A 27,128-nucleotide genomic window follows, 5' to 3' on the forward strand; every position below is an offset into this window, starting at 1 on the left:
TTGGCCATGCGAAAAAAAATTCACCCTCAAATGTACCCGAGCAGGCACCGGAGTGTGGTGACTAGGGGATTTTCACAGTAACTTCACTGCAGTGTTAACGTTTGCCTACTTGTGACATTAATAAATAAACTTAAAGTTAAAGTTACCCCGCCAGAAACGTTTACTCTAAAATGACACTAATGCTTTAGCATGACGTCCAATATTGGGTTATCTTTCAGACTATGGTAGGTCCTTTTAAAATTACAGGACGCTCTCTTCTCCCAAGCTTCAGATATTACAGGATGGGAATGAGTAGGGGTGAAAAAGTTGTGAAATGTAGCTTGGGGGCGATTCAATTGCGGGCGATCAGGCACCCTCTGCCGTGTACCACTCTCATTTCCTGTGGCGACCAGACCAAGAGCAGGCACTCGTTAGGTAATAAATTGCAACTTGAATAAACTGATGCAAACAACAAGACGCACATCCATTCTAAATCAGCCTTTAAATCGACATCTATGAAGTGGCAAGAGAACTGGCTTTGCGTTGCTCCATGAGGCACTACATTTACATTGTGACGAAGATCAAACTGCATTTCAACATACTGCAATCAGCCTCTACAGATCAGTTTAAATTTTGCCACATGACCTATTTGCGTATGAAAACAGTGATTCTTCCCAAGCTTGACTGTTGAGTCATATCGACATGGTGAAACGTTGCCACGGTGAGATGCATCAAGCTGAGATGCATTTCCTGTTCCTAAAATCCCGTACATTCTTGTATGTTTGTTCTTTTGCACAATGCATGCAGCAGCTCAATCAAACTAAAGTAAACCTGTGTTGGTGCACGGTGCGAATGCTGAAGTCCGTTGAAACACGTATATAGACGCAGGCCTTAAGCAAAGACAAGATTGGACTTGCTGCAATGGCTCGACAGGTTAGATACGGAGAGGTTTCTTCCTCTGGTTTGGGAATCTACAAAATGGAGTGAAAGTCTCAGGATAAGGGGCAGCTCACTTAGGTCTCAGAGGAGGAGAAATTTCTCCAGTCAAAGGGTTGTGAATCTTTGTGGTATTCTCTACACCAGAAGGTTCTAGATGTTCCATCGTTGACTATACTCAAGGCTGAGAAAGACAGATTTGATCTCTCAGGGAATCAAGTTAATTGTGGAGTGGGCAGAAAAGTGGAGTTGAGGGAGATCAACCGTGATTGTACTGAAAGGTTCGAAGGGCAATCTGGTCGACTCCTGCTCCTTCATTCTTAAGGCACAGTTTTGCCACTGCTGCCCTCAAGAACAGCATCTTCCCTGCTGCCATCAGACTTCTGAATGGACCGACCCTTATATGAAGTTGATCTTTCTCTAAACGCGAGCTATGACTGCAACACTACATTTTGCACCCTCTCTTTCCTTCTCTATGAACGGTATGCTTTGTCTGTATAGCACGCAAGACACAATACTTTTCACTGTATACTAATACATGTGACAATAATAAATCAAATCAAAACCCTGTACTTTGCCACAAACCCCTTGATATGCATTATTTCACCCCCCCCCCCCCCCACCCCCCACCCCGCACCTGGCCTCCTCATCCCCCACTTCCACCCCAGGTCCTTCTGGTCAATTATGGTCCCACGATAGTGGTAGTAGTGGGCAAGGGAAGGGGAGGGGGGGGGGAGGGGTGGAATAAGCAGGAAAGATACAGCAGCCAATTTCAGCACACTGATGTGATAATGACCAGAGAATCTATTTTTCTTTATAGTGTTGATTAAGGTACAGATATTGTTGAGGTGAGAATTTCCCTCGTTCTCTTTCAAAATAGCGTAACAGTGAAAGTAAACTGGCCTTCGGTTTTATGTCTCATCTGAAAGTTGACATGCTCGCCAGTCGAGTACTGCATTGGAGTGGCAGCCTAGATTCTTGTGCAAGAATGTCAGCCTTAGTTGTTAGCACTCTTGCCTCGCTCTGAGTCACAAGGTTCCAGGTTTCAGTCTCACTCCAGGGCTTGTGCACAAAAATCTTATCTGACACTCCAGTGCAGTGCTGAGGGAGTGCTACACTGTTGGGGGGTGCTGTTTGTTTGATTGAAATATTAAACCGAAGACCCATCTGCCTGCCTGGGCGGATGGGAAAGATCCCAGGACACTGGCTGGAAGGTGAGCACAGTAAGGAGTCTAACAACACCAGGTTAAAGTCCAACAGGTTTATGTGGTAGCAAACGCCACTAGCTTTCGGAGCGCTGCTCCTTCGTCAGGCGAGTGGGAGATCTGATCATAAACAGCAAACAGGGCATATAAAGACACAAACTCAAATAAACCTGTTGGACTTTAACCTGGCGTTGTTAGACTCCTTACTGTGTTTACCCCAGTCCAACGCCGGCATCTCCACATCATGGAAGGTGAGCAGCAGAGTTATCACCAGAAAACTGCCCAGTGTTTACTCCTCAACCAAACATTAAGTTTATTTATTGGTGTCATCAACAGGCTTACATTAACACTGCAATGTCTTTACCGTGAAAATCCCCTGGTCACCACACTCTGGCGTCTGTTCGGGTACAGAGAGGGAGAATTTAGCATGGCCAATGCACCTAACCAGCGCGTCTTTCGGACTGTGGGAGGAAACCAGAGCGCCCGCAGACACGGGGAGAAAGTGCTGACTCCACACAGACAGTGACCCAAGCCGGGAATCAAACCCAGGTCCCTGGCGCTGTGAGGCAGCAGCGCTAACCACTATGCCACCATCACAAAAACAGATGATTTGGTCGCTATCACATTGGTGACTGTGGGGGTTAGCTTTGAGCATACTGACTGCTGTCTTTCCTACCTCACAATAACGACTATGCTTCAAAACTGGTACTCCACTGGCTGTGAAGCACCTGGAGAGGCGGTCGTGAGAGGCGCTACATAAACGCAAGTAGTGGGGCTCGAGAGGTCATAAGTGGGCCGAGGGGAAGACAAATCAGCTGGGAGAAAGGGTTGAAAATTGCATGTTGAAGGGTGAGCTCACACAGTCGCCACACGTGTGGGATTCCCCGCACGGTACAACACAGCAATGTGAGTGTCAGCGACAAACAGCAGCTCCGCTGTCAGCAGCGGAATCCCCTTGCAGCTCAAACCCTGCCCTTTAAAAAAAACAACACTTAGCAACAGGCTCTAAAGTTGGGACATTTCCTCCCTTGAGCCACGTCCACCGGATGGTGCTGGGTGTACCGTGCTGCTGAGAGATCTAACAGTCGGTGTGAATAGTGGAACTGTTCTATTTCACAGTAACAGCGAGGGCACCGCTGGCTGCATTAAAGTTGCTACAATTCACAAAGTATCCATTTGTCTCCCAATCTGGGTCAGCGTTCCAAACCCGCGCTGCTGTCTGCAACACCCCCTCCCCAAAGAGTAAGAGCAAAAAGTTAAATACCATGTATCCAGGGCAAGCACACTGGGGGACAAACTCTCCTCTCCACTCGCATCCACCCCCCGACCGGCTGCTCGCCAAGAAGCCACTGGGAGCTCAGGAGGCACCGCCCAGTTGTCAATATTGCCTTTCCCAGCGTCTCGTCCGGTGCTGCCTCCTGCAGCCTTGGATGGTCAACCAGCAACCCTGGAGGGCCAAGAGGACCTCTTCCCCAAATGCTTTGCAGCCCTCCAATCCCCACTCCCCGCCCCCAAAGCAGGGTGCCAGATAGAGATCATGTTATATAATATCTATCTGATGATGTGTCAGTGAGGCAAAATTGTGCATCTGCCTGTGCCCTGCATAGACGTGGGGGGAATCCATCCTTACATTGGATGCAGAAGATGTTCCACTCCAACTTAAATAAATTTCCAAATCTTTAACAGTTTCTTCTTTTAAAGGAATAAATCCGGAAGAAGTCATCGTTGGATCTTTATCCAAAACCCATCCCCTGAGCTTAGAATCATAGAATCCAGACAGTGCAGGAGAAGGCCATTCGGCCCATCATGTCTGCACCACATCTTACCCAGTCCCACCACCCCCCTCTCCCCACCCTGCTTGCCCTATCCCCAATGCGCCATGCATTTCCCATGGTTAATCCACCTAACCTACACATCTTGGGACACTGAGGGGCAATTTAGGATGGCCAATCCACCCAACCCTGAACATCATTGGATTGTGGGAGGACAGTGGTCGGGATTCTTCCAAAAAAATTCAAAGTGTTGAATTTGCGTGAAAATTGGAGTAAATCGCTGGGTTTTTTTAGTGGGGTTTTAAAAATGAACTTCCCACACTCTGTGCACCGTGGAGGTCACTAGCGTGAATCACTCCAGAAGACTGGGGGCAGGGCCTATTCCCACTGAAGAGGCTGAAATCAGTGCGCTGAGCGGGCCCCCGCGCATGCGCACATCTCTGGGAGATCGTTAAACAAGTCCTCCCAGCATTGAGATCGCTGGCCTCAACCCCCCCACGGACAGTGCTGGCCTGATTGCTGACCTCTCACCACCGCCTCCCCCCTCCCCCCCCCCCCCCCCCCCTCGCCTTCCAAATGTGATTAATACATTTGAAGGGGGGGTGGTGCGGCAGAATGGAAGGTCAGTGATAGGTCGGAGCTAGGGTGAGGTTGACAAAGATGTCATGGACATAAGACAAAGGGGCCGTTCAACAACGTTAGGCCGTGATCCTTCCTCTACATCTTGACTTCCCGCTTTTTTGTTTTGTGTTATTCGGTTCCCCGGGCTTGTCCCAATACAATCCCACCCCTGCCCCACATGGCCACTGTCCCATGTTGCTCAGTTTTGCTCCCACTGAGAAATCACCTCTGTTCTCCTATTAACATGTTCTGTTAAACATAGAACATAGAACATTACAGCGCAGTACAGGCCCTTCGGCCCTCGATGTTGCGCCGACCAGTGGAACCAATCTAAAGCCCCTCTAATCTACACTATTCCAATATCATCCATATGTTTATCCAATAACCATTTGAATGCTCTTAATGTTGACGAGTCCACTACTGCTGCAGGCAGGGCATTCCACGCCCTTACTACTCTCTGAGTAAAGAACCTACCTCTGACATCCGTCCTATATCTCTCACCCCTCAATTTAAAGCTATGTCCCCTCGTGCTAGCCAACACCATCCGAGGAAAAAGGCTCTCACTATCCACCCTATCTAATCCTCTGATCATCTTGTATGCCTCGATTAAGTCACCTCTTAACCTTCTTCTCTCTAACAAAAACAACCTCAAGCCCCCTCAGCCTTTCCTTATACGATTTTCCCACCATACCAGGCAACATCCCAGTAAATCTCCTCTGCACCCTTTCCAACACTTCCACATCTTTCCTATAATATGGCGACCAGAACTGTACGCAATACTCCAAATGCGGCCGCACCAGAGTTTTGTACAGTTGCAGCATGACCTCCTGGCTCCGAAACTCAATCCCTCTACCAATAAAATCTAACACACCGTACGCCTTCTTAACAACCCTATCAACCTGGGTGCCAACTTTCAGGGATCTATGCACATGGACACCCAGATCCCTCTGTTCATCCACACTACCAAGTATCTTACCATTAGCCCAATACTCTGTATTCCAGTTACTTCTTCAAAAGTAAATCACCTCACACTTTTCCACATTAAACTCCATTTGCCACCTCTCAGCCCAGCTCTGCAGCCTATCTATGTCCCTCTGTAATCTGCCACTTCCCTCCGCACTGTCCACAACTCCACCAACTTTAGTGTCATCCGCAAATTTACTAATCCATCCTTCCACGCCCACATCTAGGTCATTAATAAAAATGACAAACAGCAGTGGCCCCAAAACAGATCCCTGTGGCACACCACTAGTAACTGAACTCCAGGATGAATATTTCCCATCAACCACCACCCTTTGTTTTCTTACAGCTAGCCAATTCCTGAGCCAAACCACTAAATCACACTCAATCCCATGTGTCTGTATTTTCTGCAAAAGCTTACCATGGGGAACCTTATCAAACGCTTTGCTGAAATCCAGATACACCACATCAACCGCTTTACCCTCATCCACCTCTTTGGTCACCTTCTCAAAGAACTCAATAAGGTTTGTGAGGCACGACCTACCCTTCACAAAACCGTGCTGACTATCCCTAATCAAATTATTCCTTTCTAGGTGATTATAAATCCTACCTTTGCCACTGTTAACACTCTTCAGTCCCTGATGGCATCATTAACGGCCCCTTAGTCTTATGTCCATGACATCTTTGTCAATCTCTCTTTAGCTATGACCTATCACTGACCCTCTTTCCATTCTGTTCCCCCTCTGCCCCCCTCCCCACCCCCATCAAGTATATAATTCATCACATTTCTATTGCTCTTTAGTTCTTTAGAAGGGCCATATGGACTTGGAACGTTAAAACTCGTAATGGTGACTGATTGTTTTTAAGAGCGGGGGAAGGCGTTTTCCAAGGATTGGGACCACTGCTTTTCTTGATCAAAAATTTGGACGTATTATGAACAGTGAAGAGCATAGTGATGGACCTAAAGAGGGCACAGACAGGCTGATGTAATGGGCAGATGCGTGGCAGATGAAATTTGATGCAGAGAAATGTGAAGTGATAGGTTTTGGGAGGAACAAGGAGAAGCAATTTAAAATAAGGGGGATGCCAAAGCAGAGGGACCTGGGAGTAAATGAACCCAATTTTTTTGAAAGTGGCAGGACAGGTTGAGAAACTGGTTAAAAGGCATATAGGATCTTAGGCTTTGGTTCGCCTCAACTGATGTATTATGTCAAATTCTGGGCACCAGACTTTAACAAAGATGTGAAGGCATTATGAGAGTGTCGGAAAAAATTACAAAATTGGTTCCAAGGAAGAGGAATTTCAGTTATGTGGTTGATTGGAGAAGCTGTGGCTGTTCTTCATTCAAGAAGAGAAAATTGAGAGGAGAATTGATCAGAGTATTCAAAATCATGATGGATTTGGACAGAGTAGGACGAGAGGAACAGTTCCTGTTGCCAGAAGGGTCGAAAACAAGGGGATACCAATTTAAGGTGATTGGCAAAAGAGCGAAAGATGTCACGAGGTTTTGTTGTGGTTGAGATTTGGAACGCACTACTTGGAAGTATGGTGGAGGCAAAGTCAATTGTGACTTTCAGAAGGGAACTGCTCAATTATCTGAAGTGAAACAACGTTTACAGGGCTACATGGAAAAAAAATAGGGGGGTTGGGGAGAGGTGTAGGGCCAGCTGAGTTCTCTTAATGAGAGCCAACATGGACACAATGTGCAAATTGTGGTTCTTGATTGATAAGGGGATCAGGGATTATGGGGAAAAGACTGGGGAATGGGGATGAGAAAAACATCAGCCATGATTGAATGGCGGAGCAGACTCGATGGGCCGAGTGGCCTAATTCTGCTCCGATGTCTTATGATCTTACGGTCTAAATGGCCTCCTTCTGTGCTGTAACCACTCTAAGATTCTATGATAAAATAAAGACATGCATTTATATAACACCTTTCATAACATCAGCACATCCCAAAGTGCTTTACAGCAGATAGGAAATAAATGTGGGGAAATTCCAGAATCAGTTTATGGTAAAAGTATTTGTTGATAATAAATCTCAAAATATCAACTGAAAATTAATCTATTGGCCAATTCAAATTACTTATTAAAGTCCCAGATAAAAGAATTTGATCCAAATATATTGACATGTTTGTTATTAATATCACACATTGACTGGAATTTCACCGTCCCCCCTGCTACGGGAATCGGAGCGGGCGAGGGGTGGAGCATGGAGAGGTCCATTGGCCTCGGGTGGAATTTTACGGTTATGGGACGAGCGTAGCCATAAAATCCCATGCATTATATTTTAAAGATGCCAATATGGATCGACAAAGATGTACCTGCAGTGCTCTTTATATTTAAACAGCGGTTCACTGTGCACTATGTATACACTGAATGTGTTTTGGCATTAGAAAGGTCTATCTTCTTTTTCTTTCAACTTATGCCAACTTACTTGGGGTTGCCACAATGCTGATTGATCACCCTTCTCTATCTCCGCTTGTCAGTCACCCCGTTCCTCTTCCAATCCTGCTGTGTTTAAACCTCTTGTCGCTGCATCTTTCTATGCATTCATAGGCCTTTCTCCTCTTCTCAGCACTCCCACCTCCATCACTCACCTCACCACATTTCCTCTCCTCACAAGAATCCCTTCTCGGGGGGGCTACTTTCTTTGATGCTCCAATGAAGTTCACTGACCCCCTGATATGCTTTTTCCTGTTTTTGTCCTTTCCCCACGCATCCACTTCAGCTTCTCATCAGTATCCAATCGCTGTTCCTCTCTTCTTGATGTTGCCCAAATTTATCGACCATATAACAAGGCCGATCTCCCAGCTGTCTTGTGGATTCTTCCATTCAGTTTCAGTGATACTTTTTGATTTGATTTGATTTGATTTATTATTGTCACATGTATTAACATACAGTGAAAAGTATTGTTTCTTGCGCGCTATACAGACAAAACATGCCGTTCATAGGGAAGGAGACGAGAGAGTGCAGAATGTAGTGTTACAGTCATAGCTAGGGTGTAGAGAAAGATCAACTTAATGCAAGGTAAGTCCATTCAAAAGTCTGACAGCAGCAGGGAAGAAGCTGTTCTTGAGTCGGTTGGTACGTGACCTCAGAATTTTGTATCTTTTTCCCGAAGGAAGAAAGTGGAAGAGAAAATGTCCGGGTTGTGTGGGGTCCTTAATTATGCTGGCTGCCTGGCCGAGGCAGCAGCAAGTGTAGACAGAGTCAATGGATGGGGTGGATTGGGCTACATTCACGACCTTTTGTAGTTCCTTGCGGTCTTGGGCAGAGCAGGAGCCATACCAAGCTGTGATATCACAACATTCCACTGGACTTCTTCCAATTACTCCAAGCAGAGATAGTCCATTGCTTAATTTCCATTTCCATCCTTCACTTTTCTACCACCACTGACCCCAGCTACTTGAAGCTATTCACTTTTTCTCCAATTCTTCACCCATAATCTTTACACCTTCACTCTTATCCTCCTACCTAAGCTCAAACTGACAATCCATAAATTGGGACTTTAGTCGCCTGACCTTCATCCTTCTATATTCCAGTGCTTTTCTCCAGTTCTCACTCCAGAGATGTGCATGTTAGGTGGATTGGCCATGCTAAATTGCCCCAAGATGTGTAGATTAGGGGGATTAGCGGGGTAAATACATGGGGTTACAGGGGATAGCACCTCGGTGGCATTGTTGTCGGTGTAGACATCATGGGATGAACGGCCTCCTTCTGCACGGTAGGAATTCTATGAATCTATGATGTTCTCAGTGTCCCCACCAAGTGGCTCAATGTCACCAGCAACCCGCCAAATCCAAATGATGGTTGATATGAGAAAGTTCAACATAACTTGGATATTCAATTGGGAAGCAACATTAAGCTCTGCACATCCTCAATTCCTCAGTGGGCTGGACTTTTGTCTCCAAATGGAGGCAGGAATGTGGTTGGAAAAGTTTTTAAAAATAGGATTTTTAACTGCAGGTTGCAATTTGCAATGCCTTCCCAACCTTGTGTTATTTTTATGGAGTCTTTAGAGGATCAGTAAGACCTTGAGTACGAACACTGCACGCACTTCTTCTGAGGTCTGGGTCAACATTGTGAACCCCAGAGGAAATTTGAATTTCTGTCTCCGCCCCAAGTTTTAAGAGGTTATGAAAGGATTATTTGTTTTTTATGTTGTAAGTGTTTGCTTTTGCAACAGAATGACCACTTGAGGGGATTTATATATTTTTGAATGGGTTTATAGAGGAGGGTTCTTTTTCAGAATGAAGTGTCCTTGAATATTTCAGCTATATTAGATTGTAAGAAGTTTATATTTTTTGAATATCCATTTCAAAGATACCCTAAGGTCTGGCTGTAATGATACTGGAGGAGTGGCTATGAGGGATGCATGGGGGAGTAAGAGGTGACATGATGGGGCATGAGGTATGATGGGGCATGAGGTATGATGGGGCATGAGAATATAGTGCATAGGGGATATGGGGGCTGCATGGATTGGGTATTAGGACATAAGGACTATGTTGGAGATCCGGGCCAAAGCCCAGTGAACTGAGAAGGGCCTTCTAACCAGGCCACCGCCACACCTGCACTCCTCTGATGCTGCCTTAGAACTCGGAAAACCAGAACATTGTTTCCCACTAATGTCCAGTCGATGAAAATATGACAGATATGGGCAGAGGGCACAGGTTTGAGTTTCTTAACTTGGGAAATGGCCCAACTTGCATTTCCAGAGCCCGGACAACTGCTTAATATTTATGCTGCCTGCTGTATAACTCCGAATCCATGCAAAAAGTCACACAGTGCAGAAGCGCACTGGACAGCATGGGAACTTTGAAGATTTCAAGCAAAGATTCCGAACTTGAAAATGGATTGCTGCAGGGAATGGAATCTCTGTGCACGTGCCAGGGCTCCATTACCGGTGACCCATCCACACCTTGCCTCAGGCAGATATAGATATAGTTTTAGATTGGTTGTTGCAGCGTAATTGTAGCCTAAGCAGAAACTGAGGAAAAGTCCTCACAGAGATAAGATCATCCTGGTGGGGACAGGTATTCAAGAGGGCATTATTTCGCTATTTGAATAGAAACAATGTGGAAGGATACAGGAAAAAGGCAGGGAATGCACAGTACTCCAAATGTGGTCTTACCAGTGCCCTGTACAACTGAAGCATAACCTCCCCACTTCTGTATTCAATTCCCTTCGCAATAAATGATAACATTCTATGTTGACAAGTGTTGACAATACATCAAATTGAACTTCTGTTCTTTTCATGCGTTATTTTTTAAACTGTTCTGCTTGGTTTGTTGATGTATCTGGGAGATGCGTGTTTTCAAACTAAGAAAGGCGGCACGGTGGCAGAGTGGTTAGCACTGCTGCCTCACAGCGCCAGGGACCCGGGTTCAATTCCCGGCTTGGGTCACTGTCTGTATGGAGTTTGCACGTTCTCCCCGTGTCTGTGTGTGTTTCCTCTGGGTGCTCTGGTTTCCTCCCACAATCTGAAAGACGTGTTGGTTAGGTGCATTGGCCCGAATAGGCGCCGGAATGTGGCGACTAGGGGAATTTCACAGTAACTTCATTGCAGTGTTAATGTAAGCCTTACTTGTGGCTAATAAATAAACTTTACTTTACTTTTTACTTTAAAAAACAAACCTCTTCAGCGTTGATTTATCCCAAGTTCTAAATATCTCAGTGCAGCTTCAAGGGCTGGTAATTAGTTTGCTGCTGATTATTTTAACTGACTGAAAATGAAAAATACCCCAAGAGTGATTAGCTGAACATTAAGGAAGTTGACAAGTTTTCAGGAAAGGAATCAACTCTTGATCATTAGCCATACAGCCTCTGGAATCATACTTTTCTTTTGACAAGGTAGGAGACTTTGTATAAATCTAGAAACCACAGTCATAAACTTGCTTATTTGGAGAATTTGATGCAGATATGATGGGCCCAATGACCTTCTTCTGTGTTGTAATGTCTCTGTGATTCTGTGAAGTTATGTTTGATTTTGGTTTCCAGTGTGAAAAATTCCCCTGAAGGACCGATCCACAATTTCTCCAAATGCTCATCACTCTTTCATACAATGGTTCCATCGAAGGAATCAAGTGGAAGGCATTGCAGAGTTTGTGGCAACCTTAAAAAGGCTGGCACAATATTGTGAGTTTGGTGCTTTCCGGCTGTGGGAGACGCGCATGTGTCGGGAACGTACGCGTGAAACCTGTGAAATGGCCGATACATGCATCTCCCAACCGGACGCACCAAAAAACGTGCGTGCCGGGATGAGAGAATTGGGCCCTATGTGTGCAAGCCATATCTTTTCTTTTTGTTAACACCCATAACCCCTAACACAGTTAGGACATTCCAGATAGATTCTTGTTAAGCAAGTGGATGGTAGGTTAACAGGGGGTAGATAGGATGCAGATTTGAGGTTACTATCAGATCAGCCATCATTAAATGGTGGAGCAGGCTCGAGGGGCTGAATGGCCTACTCCTGCTCCTTGTTTGTATGTAACACTGAGGGATTGACTCCAGTAATAAACTTAATGGTGAAAGTAGTTTTGATCATTTGACAATTGTTTTTGACAATTCAATAACGATTAAAAAACATGGGGCAGGATTTTCAGTCTCTGCCGGGCGTAAATAAGGAGGCAGAAGGAACCTGAAAATATCGTTCATATATCGGCTGGTTTGCTGATTCCATTCCTGGGTGCAGTCAACTTTGCAGCAGTGAGTTTGGGACAGGTAGCACTACTAGTTAAGAGTGTTGTTAAGGGCACTGAAAGCATCTTGACTGGGATTTTTCATTCGGCTTCTAGTTTCCTGCACCTGTAAGGGGACACCTCTTATCCCTGCACCCACTGCCTTAATTTGGAGATGCCAGCGTTGGACTGGGGTGAACACAGTAAGAGTTTTAACAACACCAGGTTAAAGTCCAACAGGTTTATTTGGTAGCAAACACCATTAGCTTTCGGAGCGCTGCTCCTTCGTCAGATGGAGTGGAAATGTTGACATGGGGGTGAGGGGGGGGGGGGGGGGGGGGGCGGGCGGTAGAGAACTGGTGAGCTGGTAAAAATTCCAATCAGTGGATATTTCCTCCTGGGAGCAGTTTGAGGATCAGGAAGCCAGCAGGCTTCTGTTTCCCTCTGCTTCAGGGAAAATCAGCCCGTCTTGTCTCTCTTCTTTAACGTGGAAAACAAATTAACCACAAAGTTCTGTAGAAGGGTCATTATGGGTTTGAAATGTTAGCTCTATTTCTCTCGCCACAGCTGCTGGCAGACCCGCTGAGTTTATGCAGCATTCTCTGTTTTTATAACTACAAAGGCTGCTGTAGTCGTTCCAAAACGGCCGCTTGGGTATCCATCAACGACTGTCTGTATAATTATTATTACAATATAACGAAAGAAATGATTCTAAAGATCAGGAATGATTTTTCTATAACAGTTTATGACTGGCAGAGGGAACTATAATGTTAGCATTAACCTGTCATTTTAAATTTAGTCCTACTCATGGCTGAATGTTAACATCTCCCTGGCTTCCAAAGATAAAGGAAATAAAGCTGCAGTCTGCATGTTCACCGTTCACACAGCTGACTAACAACACATGCTCCACCTAAAATACACTTCTCAGAATGCTAGCATTATCAGCTCAGGTAGGACATTTTCCTGGAGGTTTCGAACCACCCTCCTATCCAAACGCCAATTGCCCTCATATTAACCCCTGACATTCCCCTATATTAACAGCAGCAACATATCTTCTCATTCAAATGTCAATCTGCAGTATTTTTGTAACAGAAGATGTAAATTGTTCAAAGAAAAGGAACAAAAACCTTTATAAATTCCTCAGTGATTTTTCTCCTGCCTCACTTGCAGCATCCTGAAGATTCACAGATTATTCTGGAGGGTTAAGTTAATTTATTAGCATCACAGGTAGGCTTACATTAACCCTGTAATGTACTGTAATGTAATGGGCGGCACAGTGGCACAGTGGTTAGCACTGCTGCCTCACAATGCCAGCGACCCGGGTTCGATTCCCGGCTTGGGTCACTGTCTGTGTGGAGTTTGCACGTTCTCCCCATGTCTGTGTGGGTTTCCTCCCACATTCCCATATGTCAATATTGTGCACATTTGAATGAGAAGGTACATTGCTACTGTTAATATAGGGGAATGTGAGGGGTTAATATGAGGGGAATTGGCATTTGGATGGGGGGGTAGTTCGAGACCTCCGGGTGCTCCGGTTTCCTTCCACATTCTGAAAGACGTGCTGGTTGGGTGCATTGACCCAAACAGGCGCCGGACTGTGGCGACTAGGGGAATTTCACAGTAACTTCATTGCAGTGTTAATGTAAGCCTTACTTGTGAATAATAAAATAAACTTTACTGCAATGAAGTTACGGTGAAAACCCCCAAGTCTCCACAATCCGACACCTGTTCGGGTACACTGAGGGAGAATTTAGCATGGCCAATGCATATAACCAGCACGTCTTTCAGACGGTGGGAGGAAACCGGAGCACCTGGAGGAAACCCACACAGACATGGGGAGAACGTGCAGACTCCACACAGACAGTGACCCAAGCCGGGAATCAAACCCAGGTCCCTGGTGCTGTGAGGCAGCAGTGCTCACCACCGTGCTGCTCCTATAATCCTATTCAAGAGCAGCAATCCAGCACGATGACAGCAGGACGATTGTGTGATATAGTGGATGGCATGGGTGAGAATTTGGATACGCAATGGTTGAGTAGATACTTTTGTGAATTATGTGACCAGCAATTCTATCCTGAAACATTTACATCAGCAAAGTCTGATGGATGTTACACCTAATTGGAAGAGAACAACAATAGTGATTACAATCAGTGGAAAAATAACTATTTAGTGATCAATCCCGAAAGGTAGTTGCTCCTGTAATGTTATGCTATACCAGGAGATTGAGATGTTTTTAGAAAGTAGAAAGGAAGATGAATTATTTCGAAAATAATAAAGTTTTGATGCCTTAATTCTGGAACCAAGCCAATCGCTTCTGGAAGGGGATCACAAAAGAATTTTTGAAAGAGGGTTCCTGAATTAGTTGGAGGCTTTCAATTTTGTCGGGACCTAAAGTCCGGGCCCTAAAGGACATAGCTGCTGGACTGGGACAGTGGCAGATGATGAGGGAATGAACAAAATGGACAAACATACTTGACCCCATCCTCACCAAGCTGCCTGCGGCCCGCAGATGCATCTGTCCATGGACAGGCTTGGTAGGATTGACCACCGCACGGCCCTTGTGGAGATAAAGTCCTGTCTTCACATTGATGATACCCTTCATCGTGATGTATAGCACCCATTTACCACCACGCTAAATGGGACAGATGATTTGATCCATTTGTGCGGCTCTATTGCCTCAATAGATGACAACACCATAAATAATACCCATGTCAAACACGCCTGCTCTGTAAACTCATTTAAGCAGAAGCAGTTTGGCAGCATAATTAATGACACCGCCAAACTCAAAGTAAATCTCCCTGACCATCTACTTTCTGAAAGCGAGGGGTTTGTTCTTGCACATAGTTTCAATTTTGGTGTGCCTTTGTCCCACATCAAGTGGGCAGAGGTATTTGTTGAGTTCAAACTCTTCTACTTTCAGCTATCCCACCACAAACCAGCATCCAATGAAGATGCTGTGTCTGTGAAAGCTCACTTAACTTCTCTCGGGCCTGCATATTGTAGGATATCCAATGCCTTGACCAATTTCCGCCTGAAGCATGAATGTCTGGTAATGTCAACAGGTCTCGAGACCTCCCAGATATACATATCTGTACACTTTACACAGGGACTGAAATAATTATCTTTAACAAGGAAACTATGTCGACAAAACGCACGCTGTTCTTAATGATGGGTCTAAATTGGTATCGATGGGATATGCTGCTAAGCGTGACCGTACAGCCTCGCTCAAAAGCAGGTTACAAAAGGCTTGTCGGACTTGTCTAAGAGTAATGAGCTGCCTGGTGGTGTATACCTCACAGTTCATTGCATCCACATATGTACAGACTGCCCAACACAACAGTGATGTCCCTTTACATCCTATTTAATCTATCACTGGTCCTGCACAACATCAAATAGCCAAATGTTTGAGTGAGTTGCCGCAACCAGTTCTGAGCAAGTTTTCCACATACACGGAGAAGGATTCCTTCACCTTTGTGAAGACCATACATGACTTGCATATTGTGGACGGAGAAAGAATGACTACAACAATGATTTAACAACAATATTGGCAATAGTGGCTTTAAAATGGCTAGTCTGGCTGAGAGTTAAGCATGCTGGGATTTTTTTGGTCAACTTGTAATTATAACCAGATGCAGGTCGTAAAGTTGCTCTGAGTCAGGTATCTGACTGACGAAGGTTTAATCTAGACTCAAAATGTTGGCTCAACTCTCTCTCCACAGATGCTGTCAGAGCTGCTGAGATTTTCCAGAATTTTTCTGTTTTTGTTTCAGATTCCAGCATCCGCAGTATTTTGCGTTTATCAAGGTGTCTCAACAATTTGACAACAGTGCGAAGGTAGCCCTTTCACACTGCTACTATGCAGTCACAACATGAGTGGTATTCTCCACTAACAGGATGCTACCATCTAACCAAAAAGATGTTCTGTCCATTACACAAGTGAGTGATGTGGTATATGGATTTCAATGCTGGAGTGATACCAGGTACATGCCAATGACTGGCGGATTGTATCAAACAGCACATCCCCTCAGCCGCAGCAGGCAAAGTCCTGACCACACTCAGACAGGCCATGCTTGCAAAACTCGGAACATAGTGTTCAACATTAGATGTGATTCCATTTTGGACAAACACTTGCTGAACAATCCTGATTGTGCGAAGAATTACACTGAAAGCCAATGTAAGATTATCAGTTGTGTTTGCAGTGGGGCTCGCTTACTGTGTACTGGAAGCTACATATATTCACACAGAAGGCCCTGTCCTTTGCAAACAAAAAAATGCATGTCCACGCATTGTGCCTTTTTCAACTAAACAAAAGCTTGGGAACAGCCATTCCTTGGTTCATTCCACATGGCAATGCTTTAATCAAGCAGAGTAGGACTTCCTGGTTTGAATTTAAACTAAGGCTTGGCAGTTTACTGTTCCCTGGTGCATTCTCCATGACAGCACTGCCAGCAATAAGATTTCCCTTGCCATCTAATCAGCACCCTCTTCTCATGCTGTATAAATTGTAGTTGCTTTGAGATTTAAGAACAAACAAAGAACAATGCAGCACAGGAACAGGCCCTTCGGCCCTCCAAGCCCGCGCCGCTCCCTGGTCCAAACTAGACTATTCTTTTGTATCCCTCCGTTCCCACTCCGTTCATGTGGCTATCCAGATAAGTCTTAAACGTTCCCAGTGTGTCCGCCTCCACCACCTTGCCCGGCAGCGCATTCCAGGCCCCCACCACCCTCTGTGTAAAATACGTCCTTCTGATATCCGTGTTAAACCTCCCCGCCCCCCCCTCACCTTGAACCTATGACCCCTCGTGAACGTAACCACCGACCTGGGAAAAAGCTTCCCACCGTTCACCCGATCTATGCCTTTCATAATTTTATACACCTCTATTAGGTCACCCCTTGGTATACTTGTGAATCTGTCCAGAAGAGTGCAGGATGAAAAGCTTCAAAAGCATGTCTCTTTTTAAGCAATACTCAAGTTCTGTGCTACCAAGCATTTTTCTGACTGATACGGAGAAAGTCAGACGTAGAGCGGGTAGCATGGAATCTTACACTACAAAGGGAGGTCATTCAGCCCATCGTGCATTTGCTGTGTCCTTGAAAACTCTATCCAATTAGTCACACTTTCCTGCTCTTTTCCTGAATAAAAACTGGAAATATTTATTATATCTTGCAATATGGGTGGCGTGATGGCACAGTGGTTAACACTGCTGCCTCATAATGCCAGGGACCCATGTTTGATTCCTGGCTTGGGTCACCATCTGTGCGGAGTCTGCACGTTCTCCCCGTGTCTGCATGGGTTTCCTCCGGGTGCTCTGGTTTCCTTCCATAGTCTGAAAGACGTGCTGGTTAAATGCATTGGCCATGCTAAATTCTCCCTCAGTGTACCCGAACCGAAAAGGCGATTAGGGAATTTTCACAGTAACTTCATTGCAGTGTTAATGTAAGGCTACTTGTGACTAATAAATAAACTTGAAAAAAAGATTGGTGGGTAAATGTTACACCTGGTGTACTTCCAAACCAGACAAACTCAATCCAGCCAGGGCACCAGGAGGTGGGGTGAACAGTACATTACTGGTGTCCCTGGCTCTGCATGGTGAAAAATCAATCGTAGTTCCGATTCCCATTTGTTGTTGGAGTAAAGCTATAAAATGATGAAAGTGCACAGCTGGTTTTGCAGATGTAAGGAGAGGTTAACTTAAAAAAGTGTATCCCTTTATCAGGGAATGGCTGGTTTGATCTAGTACGGAAAGGATAGCCAGTTGGTATGATGCTGGAGGGATGCCCACATTGCATGGTATCATGCCCCAGCATGTGTACTGGTGTCAACAGAGAAGGGAATGAAAAAATGGCAGGAAATCAAAAGAGGGCTGTGGTTGTTTATCAGCAATTTGTTCCCAGCTATCCTGGAACCCGCAATTTCACATAGACAAGAAAGATGTCCTCGTTTTTTAAAAAGTTTATTTGTTAGTCACAAGTTGGCTTACATTCACACTGCAATGAAGTTACTGTATGTGGTGAACCATCGTTGGTTACCACTGTGGGGTTATTCCAATGTTACTGTTGGGTTAGGGGGTTGCCACTGTGGGGGTTGTTATAATGTTGTTGTTGGGTTAGGGTGTTTACACTGTGGGATTAATATACCTGTGGTGGATGTTGTTATGGCACATCCCGGTCGGGCCCCGCCTCCTGGAGAGAGGTATAAGACCCTCTGCTCAGGCAGGACCCCTCCAGTCTGGATTGGTGTACTCGTGTTAGATAGTTCCATTGTTTGTCAATAAAAGCCTTCAATCGCTGAAGCCTTGTACCTCGTGCTTGATTGTCGCGCATCAATTTTATTGACAAACACAAAACTCTCGACAGTAAAGAGAGTATGGAGCAAATGCTGAAACCAGAGCGTCTGATGCTGGACCCACGTGCGATCGGTGCCTCTAACACCTTCGACCACTGGCTGAAGTGTTTCGAGGACTACCTGACGGCCTCTGCAGCAGTTACTACGGATGACGACAAACTCCAGGTCCTCCACGCGAGGGTAAGCGACACGGTCTATCTTGCGATTCGTGCGGCCACCACTTACCCGAGGGCCATCGAGCTCTTGAAGAAACGATACACGAGACCACCCAACGAGATTCACGCTCGTTACCTCCTCGCTACACGACGTCGGCAGTCGGGCGAAACCATGGAGGACTACGCCAATGAGCTCTTGCAGCTTGCCAGGGGCTGCGACTGCAAAGCTGTGTCGGCTGAGCAGTATATGTACGACCTCGCCCGAGATGCGTTCGTAGCAGGGGTAGGGTCCTCGTACATCCGGCTTAAGCTATTGGAGAGAGGGAACCTCAACTTGACCCAAGCGATGGAGATGGCTGAGATGCTGGAGGCAGCGTCGAAAAGCTTGGCTCTGTACCCCGAAGACCACGTGGAGACAACGTGGCAGGAGCAAGCACAAATCCCTCCTCACCCTACGGGCTCGCGCTCCCATATCGACCCGACGACGGCGGCAGCTCCAGGCGGCCAGCGATGCTATTTTTGCGGAGGAGCCAAGCATCCACGGCAACAGTGTCCAGCAAAAACGGCGATCTGCAGTCAGTGCGGTAAAAAGGGGCACTATGCTAAAGTCTGCAGGTCGAAGCCCAAGAACGGCAGTGCAGCCTGTGACCCTCCAGAGCGGAGACAATCTCCTTCAGCGTCGCAGTACCCGCGAGGCCCGACCACGTGCGAATCCAGGACGGCGCCATCGTGGCTGACGGAGGAGGAGGATGACCACCAGGAGTCGCTACGCTTGGCGCCCTCACCCACGTGCGATTCATGGGGGCGGCCATCATGGTCGACGACGACCAGGAGCGACCAGCAGGGGTCCTCAGTATCAACCTCGGCTGCATGCAGTGACACCCTGGGACCAACGGTGGCGTCGATCTCTCTGGACCAGACAAAGCATCACAGGCTTGACTGTTCGATGATGAACATCAAGGTAAATGGTCGTACTGTGTATTGTCTGTTTGACAGTGGGAGCACCGAGAGTTTTATTCACCCTGACACTGCAAAAAGGTGTGGACTCCGGGTTCTACCTGCCAAACAGACAATTTCTATGGCATCACGGTCCCGGTCTGTACCGATCCAAGGACGTTGTATGTTAACCCTAGAGGTGCAGGGCACAATTTACGAGCGATACAGGCTCCTTGTGTTGCCGCACCTTTGCGCGCCAATTCTCCTCGGACTAAACTTTATGGTCCACATGAAGAGTGTGATCCTACAGTACGGTGGGCCACTCCCTTCACTGGCAGTAGGGAATCAGCCGCAGCCTCCAAATTGCCCAAAGCGCCCCGCATGCAATCTTTCCACACTAAAGATCACCACACCTTCTTTATTTAAGAATCTGGTACCAGGCTGCAAGCCCATCGCTACTAAAAGTAGGCGTTACAGCGCTGAAGACCGGATCTTTATCAGATCTGAGGTTCAGCGGCTCCTCAAAGAAGGGATCATACAGCCCAGTGCTAGTCCGTGGAGAGCACAGGTCGTGGTGGTTAAAAGCGGGAACAAACCCCGGATGGTCATCGACTACAGTCAGACCATTAACCGTTATACGCAGCTGGATGCGTATCCTCTCCCGCGCATATCTGATATGGTCAATCAGATTGCGCAGTACCGGGTGTTCTCCACCATAGACCTTAAGTCTGCCTACCACCAACTCCCCATCCGCCCAGAGGACCGACAATACACGGCTTTTGAGGCGGATGGTCGTCTATATCAGTTTCTTAGGGTTCCATTTGGTGTCACCAATGGGGTCTCGGTCTTCCAGCGTGCTATGGACCGAATGGTGGACCAGAACGGGTTGCGGGCTACCTTCCCGTACCTGGATAACGTCACCATCTGCGGCCATGACCAGCAGGACCATGACACGAATCTCCAAAACTTTCTGCGCACTGCATCTCGCCTGAATCTGACCTATAACAGGGAGAAGTGTGTATTCCGTACGCGCAGGTTAACTATCCTTGGATACGTGGTGGAAAACGGGGTCATCGGCCCTGATCCAGACCGTATGTGCCCCCTTACTGAACTTCCCTTGCCCGCTAGCACAAACGCACTGAGGAGATGCCTCGGCTTCTTTTCTTATTATGCGCAGTGGGTCCCCAACTACGCGGACAAAGCCCGTCCGCTCATCAAGTCCACGACCTTCCCACTCACGCCGGAGGCCCAATTGGCCTTCAAGGCTTTGAAAAGCGACATTGCGAAAGCCACGATGCACGCGGTGGATGAATCCATCCCTTTTCAGGTGGAAAGTGATGCATCGGATTTCGCCCTGGCCGCCACACTAAACCAGGCAGGCAGGCCCCTCGCGTTTTTTTCCCGCACCCTTCAAGGTCCCGAAATTCGGCATTCAGCGGTGGAGAAGGAGGCTCAGGCCATTGTGGAGGCCATCAGACACTGGCGCCATTACCTGGCGGGGAAGCGGTTCACCCTGATCACGGATCAACGATCCGTGCCGTTTATGTTCAGTAATACGCAGAGGGGCAAGATCAAGAATGATAAGATCTTGCGGTGGAGAATTGAGCTCTCCACCTATAATTACGACATTATGTATCGTCCAGGGAAGCTCAATGAGCCCTCGGATGCCCTCTCGCGCGGAACATGCGCTATCATGCAGGAGGACCGCTTGAAGGCCCTCCACAATGACCTGTGCCATCCTGGAGTCACTCGACTCTACCACTTCATAAAAGCCCGCAACGTGCCCTACTCGGTGGAGGATGTCAGGTCAGTAACGAGAAGCTGTCGGATTTGCGCGGAATGCAAACCGCACTTTTATCGACCGGACCGGGCACAATTGGTCAAGGCCACTCGCCCCTTCGAGAGGCTGAGTGTGGATTTTAAGGGCCCCCTTCCCTCAACGGACCGGAATGTCTATTTTCTCAATATCATAGATGAATACTCCCGGTTCCCGTTTGTTGTCCCCTGTGCGGACACGTCGACTGCCACAGTGATTAAGGCATTCAGTGATCTTTTTACCCTGTTCGGGTACCCCTGCTACATACATAGCGACAGGGGCTCGTCGTTCATGAGTAACGACTTGAGGCAATTCCTGCTCTCATACGGGATTGCCTCTAGTAGAACCACGAGCTACAACCCTAGGGGTAACGGACAGGTGGAGAGGGAGAATGCTACAGACTGGAAGGCTGTCCTATTGGCGCTGAAGTCCAGGGGCCTTCCAGTCTCCCGTTGGCAGGAGGTCCTTCCAAATGCGCTTCATTCCATTCGCTCCCTCCTGTGTACGGCAACCAATGCTACTCCCCACGAGAGGATGTTCTCATTCCCTCGGAAGTCGTCCTCGGGGATCTCCTTACCAGCCTGGTTGACGTACCCAGGACCCGTCCTTCTGCGGCGACATGTGAGGGCCCGCAAGTCCGACCCCTTGGTCGAACCGGTCCAACTCCTCCACGCCAACCCTCAGTATGCCTATGTGGCATATCCTGACGGGCGAGAGGACACGGTCTCGATTCGAGACCTGGCGCCCGCAGGGGACGTAGCAACTCCTGTCGCTCCTATACCCCCTGTCACGAACCCCCTTTCACTTCTTTCTTCCCCAGACGTGGCGCGGTCAGCACCGGGACCAGTGCATAACAGTTATACTCCCATGTACAGCTTGCCTGAGACTCGGAGATCGGCGCCACCACAGAAGGTTCCAGGATCCCCTGCACCACCGCCTCACCAGGGTCAACCGGCCCGGGAGTCCTCGAGGGGACAGCCGGACGCTGTTTTGGAGAGAACGCCACCGCAAGCACCTGCTCCGGTGTCGCAACCGGTGTTGAGGAGATCACAGCGACGGTGCGGTCCTCCAGACCGTCTGTACTTGTGAATTTTGTATATATGTGACCTGTTTTCGCACCCCGCCGGCCTTTGTTTTTAAAGGAGGGGTGAATGTGGTGAACCATCGTTGGTTACCACTGTGGGGTTATTCCAATGTTACTGTTGGGTTAGGGGGTTGCCACTGTGGGGGTTGTTATAATGTTGTTGGGTTAGGGTGTTTACACTGTGGGATTAATATACCTGTGGTGGATGTTGTTATGGCACATCCCGGTCGGGCCCCGCCTCCTGGGGAGAGGTATAAGACCCTCTGCTCAGGCGGGACCCCTCCAGTCTGGATTGGTGTACTCGTGTTAGATAGTTCCATTGTTTGTCAATAAAAGCCTTCAATCGCTGAAGCCTTGTACCTCGTGCTTGATTGTCGCGCATCACTGTAAAGCTCATTTCATGACCTCAGGATGTTCCAAAATGCTTTAAAGTACTTGTGAAGCGAAGCAACTTGTTGCTGTGTAACCAAGAAGGTGGCACAGTGGCACAGTGGTTAGCACTGCTGTCTCACAATGCCAGGGACCCGGGTTTGATCCCCAGCTTGGGTCTCTGTCTGTGTGGAGTTTGCACGTTCTCGCTGTGTCTGTGTGGATGTCCTCCGGGTGCTCCAGTTTCCTCCCACAGTCTGAAAGACGTGCCAATTAGGTGCATTGGCCATGCTAAATTCGCGCTCAGTGTACCCGAACAGGTGCTGGAGTGTGGTGACTATGTCCCACCTGAGAGGGGATAAAATTATAGATAAACTAAATAATAGTTTAGTTGATTTTAACTTAAACTTAAATGATAGGTTGTCTGAAGTTTTTACAACAAACTCCTCTGCAACAAAATTCTGGATGTGACCACAAAGTGGGATAAATTTGTAACGTACCCCCAAAGCCCCAGATTGCTTTTAATGACACAGTGGTACAGTGGTTAGCATTGCTGCCTCACAGTGCCATGGACCCGGGTTCGATTCCCGGCTTGGGTCACTGTGCGGAGTCTGTACGTTCTTCCCGTGTCTGCGTGGGTTTCCTCTGGGTGCTCCGTTTTCCTCCCACAGTCCGAAAGAGGTGCTGGTTAAGGTGCATCGGCCGTGCTAAATTCTCCCTCAGTGTACCTGAACAGGCACAGGAGTGTGGCGACTCGGGGATTTTCACAGTAACTTCATTGCAGTGTGAATGTAAGCCTACTTGTGACACTGGTAAATAAACTTTACAAAAATGACCATTTTAAATGTAAAATCATGAGAAATGGTTTTATCTGGCTGAATTTAACTGGGATTTGCTGAATCGGTATTTTAGAAAGCTGCCTTTGTCACTAATGGGAAAGAAATGACTAAGAGTGATCCAAATTGTGATGAAAGAAAAGCAATATTTTTTCTGAACTGCAATATCGAAACTAGAAGCAGGAGTAGGCCATTCGGCCCTTCGACCTGCTCCGCCATTCATTTTGATCATGGCTGATCATCGAATTCAATATCCTTCCCCCATATGCCTTGATCCCTTTAGCCCCAAGAGGTATATTTAATTTGTTCTTGAAATCAGACAACATTTTGGCCTCAACTACTTTCTGTGGTAGTGAATTCCACACTTTCACCACTCTCTGCATGAAGAAATTTCTCCTCACCTCAGTCCTAAAAGGTTTACCCCTTATCCTCAAACTATGACCTTTAGTCCTGGACTCTGCTACCATCGGGAACATTCTTTCTGAATCTACCCTGTCTAGTCCTGTTAGAATTTTATAAATACAACAAGAGATCCCCTCTCACTCTTCTAAACTCCAATGGATATAATCCTAACCGACTTAGTCCCTCCTTATATTTCATAGAATTTCATAGAACCCTTGCAGTGCAGATGGAGGCCATTCGCCCCATCAAGTCTGCACCGACCACAACACCATCCAGGCCCTATTCCCGTAAGCCCACACATTTATCCTGCTTATCCCCCTGACACGAGAGTCAATTTTAGCATGGCCAATCAACCTAACCCGCACATCTTTGGACTGTGGGAGGAAACCAGAGCACCCGGAGGAAACCCATGCAGACAGGGGGGGAATGTGCAAAGTCCACACAGACAGTGACCCAAGGCCGGAATTGAGCGCAGGCTCCTGACGCTGTGAGGCAGCAGTGCTAACCACTATGCCACCGTCCCACCCATATGACAGACCTGCTATCCCAGGAATCTGCCTAGTAAACCTTCACTGTACTCCCTAAATAGTAAGGACATCCTTCCTCAGATAAGGACACCAAAACTGCACACAATATTCCAGGTGTGGCCTCACCAGTGTCCTATACAATTGCAGTAAAACATCCCTATTTCGATACTCAAATCCTCTTGTTATGAAGGCCAACATACCATTTGCCTTCTTTACTGACTGTTGAAGTTTAAGTTGGCACAGAAGGATTTTAATCGAAGAAGAGGAGTGAAAGATTTTCGATGGGAGACTGTTTAAAGTTTATTTATTAGTCACAAGTAAGGCTTACATTAACACTGCAATGAAGTTACTTTGAAATTCCCCTAGTCGCCACAGTCCAGCACCTGTTCAGGTCAATGCACCTAACCAGCACATCTTTCAGAATGTGGGAGGAAACCAGAACACCCGGAGAAAACACACGCAGACACGGGGAGAACGTGCAAACTCCACACAGCGACCCAAGCCAGGAATCGAACCCAGGTCTCTGGCGCTGTGAAGCAGCAGTGCTAACCACTGTGCTACAGTGCTGCGCTGTTTACTGCAGTCCAGTTGTATTTATAGAATCACTTTTCCTCAAAGGGTTTAGACTCACTGTTCATATAAAAGTTTGGCTGGTTCACAGTAGATAAGCAACTTGTAAAGAAATCATTGCAACCAAGCGAAGCAGAAAGCATTTTAAAAAATTACAGCTAATGTGCTGCAGCTTCATGTTGAACAACATGAAAGTGCAGCTGGCAGAATTTGGGGGGAAAAAAAGCACTCAGTGGAAAACATTACACCATGGAAAGTTGAAAGTTAGTGTATGGAATTACAGAAGATCGCACATCCAACATTGCCAGCGACACTTTTATTCAGCAAGAACAGAATTCATGTAGTCACAAGCATCTGGACAGGACAGGACAGAAAGCAAATCTGAAATCCAGACATGGCAAGTGAGATACTTGTGAGAAATTATTCTGAATGCAGCGAATACAGTGATCTTCCCGAACAGGCGCCGGAGTGTGGGGATTTTCACAGTGATTTCATTGCATTGTTAATGTAAGCCTACTTGTGACAAATAAACTTTAAACTATTGTTATGTCCACAAAAGTCCCCCAAGTATTATAATTCTGTTGCATATTCAATGCTGCCTACATTCTTCCACTCTTCCTTGGGATACGGTGAACAGTCTTTTTGAATTAAGATCTTGGGTTTCGGGTTTTACTATTGATTAAATGGCGACACTTCTGGCCACATGTAGCCATTTCCTAAATTCAAGGGAAATGCTGAGCAGACATCTTCTGTTAATGTTCTTAATGTCCTTGGTTATCTACTCAAGTAGATATTTGAGGCTTCAAATGAAAGACCTGGCATCTCAATCGATGAGAACTTTGAAGAAAAATGCTAGAATCACATATACAGTTTGTTTTAATTTTACAATTCACATTTGCAAGTGTAATGCTCCTTCCTTTTAACTGTGAAATAAAGTGCAGTGACACTAAATCACTGCTGCTTGGGGAAACTGTATTCACAGTCAGGAAGCTCTTTACATTGTTTGGCACTTCCCTGCCTGGAAGTGCAGTGTTTCTCGCTCAGGAGAGTTATAGTCTGGCAGCCACAGCGCTCACTCTCAGCAATTACCGTAAGTGTTTAGACAAGGAAGAGTGCTCCCTACTCTCTAACAATTCAATAAAACCTGGGGGGATTTAATAACAAAAAACCCTTGTATTTGTGCTCGATTTTAAAATTAAAATTTATTTGTTCGTCACAAGTAGGCTTACATTAACACTGTAATGAAGTCACTGCGAAAATCCCCCAGTCGCCACACTCCGGCGCTTGTCCAGGTACACTGAAGGAGAATTTTCAGCATAGCCAATGCATCCAACCAGCACGTCTTTCGGACTGTGGGAGGAAACTGGAGCACCTGGAGGAATCCCACGCAGACACGGGGAGAATGTGCAGACTCCACATAGACAGTGACCCAAGCCAGGAATTGAACCCAGGTCCCTGGCATCGTGATGCCACATGCGACAAATATGAGGTTTCTAAGATTATTGGTTTGGGGCTGTTATGCCAGCAAAATACGGTGAAACTCGGAAGTCACGGATCTCAACGACGAGATCGCGACTTCCATTTTTCGCCACGCCTCACAGGCAACTTAATCAGGCTTACGGCCACCATGAGTGTGAACCTGATTTACGTGCATTTAAATTCATTTCATATCATTCAATTCACATAATTAACACACCCCCCTGCCATATATTAACCCCCCCTGCCATATATTCACATCTCCAATCAGTGGAGAAATGCCGGTTTTGATGGAGAGGGAAGTACCAGTTTGGTTGGAGGGAAGAAAGGAAAAGTGCCGGTTCTGATGTGGAGGTTAGGGGGTGGAGGAGCGGTGGGTTGTGCCGACTTCAGCTTCGATCAGGGTGGTGGATGGGGTGGAGCCCCTGAGACCTCTGTGAAGGGGTGGAGGTGGAGGGT

General features: G+C 46.8%; 1 protein-coding gene across 2 annotated transcripts in view; it reads right to left on the reverse strand.

Annotated features, from left to right (window-relative positions):
• The window catches only part of klhdc3l (kelch domain containing 3-like), a 64,869-nt gene extending 61,401 nt beyond the window's left edge, over window positions 1-3,468 (reverse strand). The window contains exon 1 of one of the 2 annotated variants that reach the window (XM_078227915.1): window positions 3,385-3,468. Coding sequence is in view for 1 of the 2 variants with exons in the window: in XM_078227917.1 (XP_078084043.1) it covers window positions 3,385-3,436 (52 nt within the window). In the remaining variant the exon portion in view is untranslated. The remainder of the gene's footprint in view (window positions 1-3,384) is intronic. The other variant, XM_078227917.1, reaches the window with a different exon arrangement.
• Window positions 3,469-27,128: the final 23,660 nt, after the last annotated feature.

Source organism: Mustelus asterias, chromosome 14 (assembly GCF_964213995.1).
Source record: "Mustelus asterias chromosome 14, sMusAst1.hap1.1, whole genome shotgun sequence".
Taxonomy (NCBI): domain Eukaryota; kingdom Metazoa; phylum Chordata; class Chondrichthyes; order Carcharhiniformes; family Triakidae; genus Mustelus; species Mustelus asterias.